This window comes from Chrysochloris asiatica, unplaced genomic scaffold (assembly GCF_000296735.1).
Source record: "Chrysochloris asiatica unplaced genomic scaffold, ChrAsi1.0 scaffold00239, whole genome shotgun sequence".
NCBI lineage: Eukaryota > Metazoa > Chordata > Mammalia > Afrosoricida > Chrysochloridae > Chrysochloris > Chrysochloris asiatica.
In genome coordinates this window covers 1,439,449-1,450,204 of record NW_006408757.1, presented here as the reverse complement: position 1 = coordinate 1,450,204, position 10,756 = coordinate 1,439,449, and the positions used below count along the sequence as shown (strand labels likewise).

Sequence of the window (10,756 nt, the reverse complement as noted above, 5' to 3'; positions counted from 1 at the left end):
AGGAAGACCCCCAGCGAGATGGATCAGCTAGGTGGCATCATTGATGGTGTCAAGTGTGGCAGCGGTGGTGGGGTTGGCCCAGGATTGGACATTGTTTTGTTCTGCTGTGCATGGGGTCGCTATGAGTCGGTTCTGACTCAATGGCACCTGACAACAACAACAACAACAACATCTTCTAAGTTTTCAAATTTGTTAGAGTACAACTCTTCATTGTGTTCTGTTGTTATCCTTTATTTCCATTGTTACACTGCCGGCGTGGTTTCTAATGTGTGTTATTTGTATCTTCTCCCTCTTTTCTTTTGTTAGGTTTGACAATGGTTTGTCATATTTTTTTAATCCTTTCAAAGAACCAGCTTCTTGTCCTCTTGATTTTTTCTATAGTTTTTCTGCTTTCTATCTCATTTATTTCTGCTCTGATCTTTTTTGTTTCTTTTCTTTTGGTGGCTGTTGGTTTCCCTCTGTTGGTCTGCTTCTAGTTGCTAGAAATGTTGTGTTAATGTGTTAATTTTGATTTTTTTTCTTCATTTTGGATGTACGCATTTTTTGCCATCAATTTTCCTCTCAGCACTTCTGTCACCATGTTCCAAAGATTTTTGTATGTTGATTATTCATTCGTGTTTGTTTCTAGGAACTTTCTGAATTCATGTTTAATTTTTTCTATTATCCAAGCTCTTTTCAGCAGGGTGTTATTCAGTTTCTATCTATTTAAATTTATTTCCTTGGTTTTTTAAATTATTTATTTCTAATTTTATGGCATTGTGGTCTGAAAAGATGCTTTGTAGTATTTTGATGTGTATAAATGTTTGGAGGCTTGCATTGTGACCTAATGCATGGTCAGTTCTGCAGAATGTTCCATTTGCTCTGGAAATGAATGTATATTGTGCAGTTGTTGGGTTGAATGCTCTGTACACATCTATGAGGTCAAGTTGGTTGATTGTTCTGTTTAGTACCTCTGTAGCTTTGTCGAGTTTTTTTCTTGTTGTTCTATCCCTTTTCAGAAGTGTCATATTAAAATCTCCCACCATAATTGTAGATTTATCTATTTCTTTCTTCAATTTTAGTCGGGTTTGCTTTATATATCTTGATGTTCTTTCATTTGATTTGGAGCATAGATGTTAATTATTGTTATGTCATCTTGCTCAATTGACCATTTAATCATGAGGTAGTGTCCTTCTTTATCTCTTATGATGGTTTTTGCCTTAAAGTTTATTTTGTCAAAGATTAGTATTGCCACTCTTGTTTGTTTGTTTGTTTGTTTGTTTGTTTTTTATTGCTGTTAGCTTGGTATATATTTTTTCCCATCCTTTAACTTTTAGTCTGTTTTTGTCTTTGTATGTAAGGTGTGTCTCTTGCAGGCAACAGGTTGAAGGGTCTTGTTTTCTTATCCATTCAGCTATTCTCTGTTTCTTCACTAGTGCATTTAATCCATTGATATTCTGTGTAATTATCCATAGGTATGGGTTAACTGCTGTCATTATGTTAATTTTTTGTGGTGCTTTTGTTCCTTCTGTCTGCATGCTTTCTTGTTCTGAGTTCATGTTTTTTGTGCTATTTCTTGTCGGTTTCTTCTTAGTTTTAATGTTTCCTTGTTCTACTTAGATCTTCATTTTCACGGTAAGTTGTGAAGTATTACTTTTCTTTGGGGTTACCCTATAGTCTATTAAGACCTCCCTGCGTTTAAGACAGTCTATTGTATCCTGCCATCTACTCGACCTCCTCACCACCTGGATTTCTGTTCCTATATTTTCCCTTTCTTTGACATTGTTAATATTTTGGTCTTTGGTTGGCCTCACAGGTCTTCTGAATTGATTGTTATAATTTTGTTCTGTTCTTAACTCTGCTATCTGTCGACTAAGTTCCAGGTGGTGTTGCCATGTCTGTCAATCTCTGGTTGTTGTCTGTTCTTGCTCGTTTTCATTCCAAAGAACTCCCTTTAGAATGTTTTGAAACACTGGATTGGCTTTGACAAAATCTCTTAGCTTCTGTTTATCCTTGAATGTTTTGATTGCACTATCGTAATTGATTGACAATTTTGCTGCATAGACGATTTTTGGTTGGCCATTTTTTTTTGTTGTTGTTTTTTGGTTTTTGGTTTTTGGGTTTTTTTTAGAGTTTTATATATGTCTCCCCATTGCCTTCTTGCTTGCATGGCTTCTGCTGAGAAGTCAGAGCTTAATCTGATTTGCTTGCCTTTGAAGGTAACACTTCTCTTTTCCCTGGCTGCTTTTAAGAGTCTCTCCTTGTCTTTGATTTTGAAGAGCTTAATTATGATATGTCTCGGTGATTTTCTTTTGGGTCTATTCTTCCTGGGGTTGGTTCAGACTCTCGAATGTTTATCTTCTCATCCTTCAAGATTTTAGGGATATTTTCTTCCAGTAGCTCTTCAACTATCTCTTCTGTGAACTTCTGTGAATCTTCCTGTTCTGGAACACCAATAATTCGTAAGTTATTCCTCTTCATGTTATCCAGCATGAATCTTAGACTCTCTTCAGATTTTTAAATCCTTTTTTCTGCTTGCTCTTCTTTGTTGGCAGTATTGAGAGATTTGTCTTCCAGCTCACTGGTTCTGGCTTCCATCTCTTCCATTCTACTCCTTTTCCCTTTCAATGTATTGTCCATTTCTAATATTTTATTATTAATTATCTGGACTTCATTTTGCAGGTTTTGGATTCTTTCCAGTGCTGTATCTATCTTGTTTGCTCCTGTAGCATTTTCCTGACTTCTTCCTTATTTTCCTCCATCCCTTTTCAGAGCATTTGATTTTGTTTCCATATCATTCTTCTAAATTCCTTCTCAGGCATATTCAGAGCCTGCTCTTCTACTGAAAAATCTGTGTCTGCTTCTAACTCACTTGTCTCAGTTACTTTTTTCTGTTTTTAGACGTATGTTGAGAGCTTTAATTGTGTTTTCTTGGACATTTTCAGCAGTTATATGGGTTTTTAATGCTTAAATAGATGTATGTTGCTTTGTTATTAAGCTCACTGAGTGTCTCCTGGTGGATGTGATCTGGAGATAGGCTTTCCTTTTCATGTGTAATGCCTAGCAGCTGGTTTTGGCTCTTGTCCAGATGGTGGTGTATTACAGGGTATACTTTTAGCTTAGCTATATGAGCACAGTTGCTGTCTCTCCTTGGGTAAGGTAGGGGGAGAAAGCTCCAACCCCTGGGAAAAGAGTGTGGCCAAAAGGACCAAAGACAGAAACAATATAAAAGCAGAGACAGAAACCACCACCAATCAAAACCAAAATTAAAACTGTGATTGACTGTCAGCTGGCCTTTGCTATGCAGGCAGGAATAAAGGGTCCTGTCCAGGTCAACTTTGGGGCTGGGTCCCAGAGTCAGACGTGATAAGAAGCAGCCTGTGGGTTTCCTCTCTGTGCCATTGGAAAACTGTGGATGTAATGCTGGACCATTCTGGGGATATGCTCCTGCCTGCCTTAAGGCATCTGTGCTGGGCAGTAAGGGTGCAATTGGAAAGATACATGAAAAATGAAAAATGGATTTTGAAAAATTGGTCACACGTCTCCCTCCAGATGTGCAGCTCTGCAGCTTCTAGCCCTTGGTCACTGCCTCTGCTTTATGATCTTATCTTCTTGATTGTTAAAGTCTTCCTCTGCTGAGGTAACCCTTTGGTGAGTATTCTCATGAGAAATAAATGTCTTCATATTTTTGGGCCATTCACAGAGTTCTGTCTAAACACCTTTCCCCATACCTCCTTGTCACCAATTTTCCAGTCATTTTCCTTCTAAGATGCTGACTATCCGGCTAAACCACTGGTCTCAGCCTATGAATCAGTATACAGTTGCACATCTGGTTTCTCTCCTTCCAAGCATAATGAACAATCAGGTGCACTGTTCAAAGTTCTGCCCACTGGAAAGATTTCCCTTCAGCACTGTCCTGCAGGCAGGTGTCAGAAAGGGGATGTAGTGCTGATGCTGTCCACTTTTAATCAGTGTCTTCTTATGCACAGTCATCTGTTAACCAAGCACAATTTTTCTCTTCCTCAATTAATTGATCCATAGAACAGACTGGGAGAGGGAAGTTAATGGGACAAGTGTGGAGACCATGGACATTTGGGTCACTTCTTCATATAGTTTACTTGTACCTTCAGGTTCTCTTTAAGCTTAATCTCATATATACAATTTCCATTTAATGATGGAGTACTGCTGTGCACATCAAACATGTGACTCTGTGGGTTACACAGCACCCAATTCATAATGGCAGCTCAGGTTACATTGTGACTTGGTGGCTCATGCTCAGGTGTTAAATCTCTCCTAAGGCCCAGTAACAAGCCAAAAGCTGTTTCTCAAAGGAAAGTATTTGTATGCAGAGGATGGCAAGGCTTTGCTCCTAAATTCTAAAGGACTGCACTATGATTCACCAGTAGGGGCCTTCCAAAGACTCCAAACTGCATCTCTGTCTCTGACTGCCACTTCCACTTCAAGTAGCCTTGAATCAGCTGTGTCATATGGTCCAAATTGCAAAGTATCCTGAATGTGTTGAAGAGTCTTCTATGGTTCTGAGCCCCATGCAAAATTAACAGATTTTTTAATCACTTGATAAATAGATTGGAGTAGCACACTCAAATGAGGGATCTGTTGCCTTCAAAATCCAAAGACTCTTAGAAGGCATTGTGCCTCCTTTTTAGTTGTGGAGGAGGAAACATGCAATAATTTATTTTCACTTAAGCAGTAATATCTCAGCATACCCCACACCATAGTCCTTTTGCCCTCAACAGGCACCTCAGCTGGTCATGGTTCTTTGCACTGGATCCCTAGAGATTTCACTGAGGTGGAAGGCACCTGAATTTGGGGGTGGGGTCAATTTCACACATTTTATCATGCATATGTTTTACTAGTAAGTCTAGAGTCATTAATTAATACTTCTTCCTCACTAAGTCCAATCAGTATAATGTCATCAATGCAATGCACCAGCGTGACATCATGTAGAAGGGAAAAATGGTAATGGTCTCTGTGAAATAAATTATGACATAGTTTTGGAGAGTTAGGATGGTGACATTGTATTGTTGACCCTACCAAATTAAGACAAACTGATTCTGGTGATGTTTTGAAACCAAAATTTGAAAAAAGAAAAATCATGGGCAAGATCAATAGCTGCACCCAAAGGGTATATCCCAGCTGGGATATACCCTTTTGGTGGTTGATGATGCATGGAGGGGATTGGAACCATGGCAGTGAGATGATATACGATGGAGTGAATGTAAAACTAAAGTTCTCCCATGTAAACTATCATATAATTCACATGAAAAATTAAAAAAAAAAAAAAAAAGATCAATTGCTGCATACTAGGTACCAGGAGATATATTAATTTGCTCAAGCAATGAAACTACACCTGGAACAGCAACTTCAGTTGGAGTCACTGGTTAAGTTTACAATAATCTGCTGTAGTTATCCAAGATCCATCTGTTTTTGTTGTTGTTGTTCTTTTGCACAGGTCAGATGGGTGAGTTAAATGAGGATGTAGTGGGAATGATCACCCCTGCATATTTCAAATTCTTGATATCAGGAATCCAATGTGAAGATTCTGCCAGTTGCTAAATAAGTCTATTCTCATTATGCATTCTGGAACTGGGAAATCACTACAGGAAATCACTGTGAGATGGACCTTATCTAAAACTCCAATAATAACTTGACCTCCATATGCCTGCATTCTGACTGATGGGCCACAATGACGTTTGTAGTCTCCTGAAATCAGTAGAAGAGCTGCTTCTCCAAATTAGAGTTGACCTTAATGATGTGTATGGAACAAGTTTTCAAGACCTTTGTTTACTGAAGTAACACAATTCAAAATGGGAAGAAATAGTTGTAAATATTCATTAATAATTATAACCTGAAATGTAAGAAACATGAATCTAGGAAAATTAGAACTCAAAAATGAAATTCAAAGCATATAGAGATGGATATCCTAGGCATTAGTGAGCTCAAATGGACTGGTAGTGGCCATTTTGAATCAGGCAGCCATATGTTTTACCTTACCAGGTAAACTGAAGAGGAATGGCACATTTTCATTTTCAAAAAGAACATTTCAAGATCTATCTTGAATTACAATGTTGTCTGTAATAGGATAATGTAGATGCACATACAAGGAAGACCCGTTAATGCCACTATAATTCAAATTTACACATCAATCACTAAAGTGACTGATGATTAAATTGAAGAATTCTACCAACTTCTTGAGTCTAAAATTGATCACATATGCAATCAAGATGCTTTGATCATCACTGGAGAAGGATATCATGTTTAGTAAAGTGGAGGGTCAGAGAAAAAGAGGAAGACCCCTAACGAGATGGATGGGTATAGTGGCAGAAGTGATGGGCTCAGGCATAGCAACGATTGTGGGGTTGACCCAGGGCCGGGCAGTGTTTCCTTCTGTTGTATATAAATAGGGTCGCTATGAGTCGGTACTGACACGATGGCCCCTAACAACAACAACAGTGATTAATGAGAGTCCTAGTGTGGTGCTGTAGGATAATGCACTGGACCGTAAGATTGGCTTGAATTGCAAGGCAGGCAGATCAAAGCCGCTCTTTGGAAACCTTATACAGAGTTGAGAGTCGGAACCAGCTCAATGCCACTTAATAACAAGAACAATGATTAATGGTATTGAACAATTTTCATGTGTTTGTTGGCCATTTGTCTTTCTTCATTGGAAAAGCTATAGTATTCTTGCCAAAATACTATCAATCACATCATGCGACAACATCAGACAACCCAAACTGAGGTAAATCTAAAAAGTACTTGACTACTAATTTTCAGAAACTTTTAAGGTCACAAAAGGCAAGGAAACACTGAGGAACTATCACCAATTGGAAGAAATGAAGGAGACATGGCAATTAATGGAGTTTGGTAAACTGGGTTTTATCCTGAGGTGGTAGAGGAGGAGTCCATTATGGAAAAAACAGTGTAATTTGAATGAAGCCTGGAGTTTAATTAATAGTAATGTACTGATATTAATTTCCTAGCTTTGACAATTATTTGACATTTAGGTTGGAATTTAAGATTAGAGGAATCTGGATGAAAGATCTATGGGGATTTGCTGTACTATTTTTATAATTTGTAAGTCCAAAATTATTTCAAAATATGAGCTTTTAAAATGCAATTTTAATTATTTTCATTATATTATCAAAGGGCTATATAATGTCATGGTTAAGAATGTAGGCTTTCAAATGAGCCTACATAAACTATAATCCTGGCTCTTACACTTTTTAGTTGTGTGAATTGAGTGAGCCTATTAACTGCTCTTTACAACTCAGTTTCCTCATCTAAAAAGTGTAAGGATTAAATAAGATAAATATGTAAATTGCATATATTAGTGTATTCTTCCCTGTCACTACTGACAGTAAGCAAAGTTCTAATGTTTAATATAAAATGCTAACTGCTGTTTAGGCTCATCTCCTAGGCCCCCTGTGTATCTGCTTAGTTCAAAAAAAATTTTTTGAGAAGCACACCTCTAGCTGATATGCTAGGCTCTTCTCTCTCAGGTACAATTTTCAGCCCTCCTAATCAACTGTTATGGGTCGGAACCGACTCGATGGCACTTAACAACAACAACAAATCAACTGTTGAAGGATCTTCCACCCTCTTGGGAAGCCCCAATAGGATTTAAATCTATTGGGAAAGTAACTGCAGTGGCTAACCAACTCATTGGCATCTCTTTAATATGCATTACAGGTACACATATGTATTGTAAATTATCTACTAGTACCCTTTATTCAAGAGTTATACATCTAGACAGTATTTAATAGTTAAGATTTGCTAATGGTGATGTATTTTGGTATTTTATGCCAGGATTTTGGGATATGGGAACGTGGAGACAAGACCAACCAAGGAATCTCTGAATTGAATGCCAGTTCAGTTGGAATGGCGAAGGTAATTTTCCTTGCTTGTTTTTATTATACATTATTTTATATATAGCCAACATATCAAATATTGGTTAAGGAAGACTGGAACACCTTGGTAATTGTAATAGATAAAGAATTAAAGTGAATGTTGTTGCTAAGCATTATTAAGTCAGTTCCATTTCATAGAAGTCCTGTAAAGGAAACAAGGTCAGTTTGAACCGCACGGCATTTCAAACTCACCAGCATCTCTTTGGAAACCCTCTATAGGGTCACTATGAGTTGGAACCAAGTCAACAGTACTCAACAACAACATAGCACATATAAGCACATATCCTAATTGCTACAGAAGCAATTAGGATATACAAATATGGAATTATAAAAGAAGTTTTAGCCTACATATTTATAGTTCTATGGGTGAATCTGAATTTTGCCTGAGGTTTAAAAGAACAATACTTAATGATGGTCTACATTCAGCTTGGAGTCCTGGTATGGCACTATAGGATATGCACTGGACTGCTATCCACAAGATCAATGGTTCAAACATTGTTTTTGTTAAGTGCCATTGAGTCAGTTGTGAATCATGGCAACACTATATAGGGATTCTGACAACCTTGTGGTTCAAACTGACCTTGCAGTCCAGAGCATTATCCCGCAGTGCCACATCGGAACTCCTATATGTGCTTTTGTTGTTGGTGAGTGCCATCGAGTCACTTCCAACCTATAGAGATCCTGTATAGGGTTTCCGAGGATAGACTTGTGAGCTTGAATAATCAACCTTGCAGTTCAAACTGACTTTGTGATCCAACGCATTAACCCACAGTGCCACACCACCTCAAAAACATATCTTAAATAAAACTTACGATCTTTACCATTACAAAAATAAAGAAAAGGAGACTCTTACTCCTTCAGGGAACCATTTCCGATTCTCCTATTCCCCTAACTCTCCCATCTTTCTCTTCAGTATCATTACAGTTCCACTTGACTTTTTTTGTTTCATTCCCGCTATGAATTTCATTTCTTCATCCTCTCTGGAAAGAGGATGAAGGCATAAAATAGGATCAAACATTTATTATAATGATAAATATACATGATTTAAAAGCAAAAGGATGGAAAAATATGACAAGAAACTAAGAGGGACAAAACAGAACTTTTTTTTTTTTTTTTTTTTTTAGTTTTTATTGTAAATTGAATGATAGTTTACATGGGGGAACATCAGTTTTACACGCATCCTGTCTTATTCGTTTCATTGCAATGATTGCAATCCCCTGCATGCTTCATCATTCAACAGAATTTGTTTCTATTCCCTCTGTTTTTGTTATTTATTATTATTATTTTTCCAATGTGCACCAAAACACTCAGGAATATGCAATCATTCAAACAGCCAAAAGGCACACCCTGCAAGCCTGCCTGCTGTCTGCCAACACATATCCCTTCTCCCTCCATGAGTCTAGAGTCCTCAGCTGCTTTATCTTTCCATGTCATCATCTTTGTTTCCATCTCTGGCATCGCCACTTCTCTGGGTAGTGTTCCACACTCCACTCATGCTCTTCTCCCTTGATGGCCCCAGGGTCCTCCACTCGGGGACTGTAAGATGGACCACTCACCCCTTTGTGCCACAAAACTTCTACCTTTACAGTTGGGACAATCACAATTAGTTATGATAACAATTACTCACTATTGAATCATGAGAGTCTTGTCCCCATCTTCTTTCACCAGACCTGTCTATACAGGATGAAAACCACTCAGTGGGGATTCCACCTTCCCCCACATACTCTGAATCTAAACTCTTTCTTGAAAACTTGTAAGCCAGTCACTTCATGTTTTTACAACCTCCCCATTTTAAGTAGCCAATGTCTAAGTTGCTCGTCCCTATCAACCTTGTGTACAGAGGAGATGGGAATAATCCTTGCTGTAAAGATTCATTCCCCTTGGTTGGTATTTTAAGCTACTACATCCATAAGCATAGGTCAAGTTCATCAGATTGTAGCTATTTATACTTGTTTTCTCTCTTTTCTTTCCTCTAGTTGGGTTCTGAACATCCAGCCATTGAAGCTAGGTCCAATGGGCACTATCTGAAAGTTTGGGCACCCTTGTACATATTCCCTCATTTCTTATCAACTGGACACTTCATGCTCAGCTCTAGCCCACCGTGGCCATGTCCTTGTCCATGGGCTCAGGAGTCCCCAGGTATCACCCTACTTCAGGCCAACCAGTTCTCAACATACTTCTGGCTGATGGGGGTCTATGTAACATGGTCAGACTCAGCCCACTTCTAGTTCCTGATTTTCCCCTACTTCCTCTCACCAGTAAATCAACAGGATTACCAGCAAGCTTATATGCCTGCTTGTGTATTCCCTTTGAGTTTCAGCCTAGGAAGAGGGTTTGTCCTGAAGATATGATTGCTTGTCTTGATGGCTCCCCAGTGAACTTGCTTATTCTTGTAATAGCCAATCAGACAGCCATTTTTGTTTCTGTGTTTTCCTTCTAGTCTTTCTATCAGGAAGTACCTCCTGTTCCTCTAGATAATCCAGCCCAGTCTGCTTGTCTTATCAAGTGGGAATTTCCCATCTCAGAAGATTCTGGATGGGGATCAGGATTCTACCTAAGATCTTACACCCTACAAAGGCTCTGCAAGAAGCATCTTTCACTGGGCAAGTTCTAGCACCCATTTTAGGTATTCTAATCATTTATACACTGAAGGCAGGCTTACAAGATTTCTATAATCATGTTTCCAGATATTTTTTTCTATTCCCTTAAAGTGTCTATTTTACAATAGTAGGCAAGTTCTACTAAAGGCAATACAGAAACAACTGCAAGCGTACATTGACAGAGAACTTCCAGAGGTTCAAGCTGGATTCAGAAGATACCATGGAACCAGGGATATCATTGCTGATGTC

The 10,756-nt window shown here is 38.4% G+C and overlaps 1 protein-coding gene across 1 annotated transcript in view; it reads left to right on the top strand.

The window, feature by feature from the left end:
* The window catches only part of PHKA1 (phosphorylase kinase, alpha 1 (muscle)), a 436,562-nt gene that overhangs the window by 93,782 nt on the left and 332,024 nt on the right, over window positions 1-10,756 (top strand). The window contains exon 6 of the mRNA XM_006873408.1: window positions 7,807-7,887. Within this exon, the coding sequence (XP_006873470.1) occupies window positions 7,807-7,887 (81 nt within the window). The remainder of the gene's footprint in view (window positions 1-7,806; window positions 7,888-10,756) is intronic.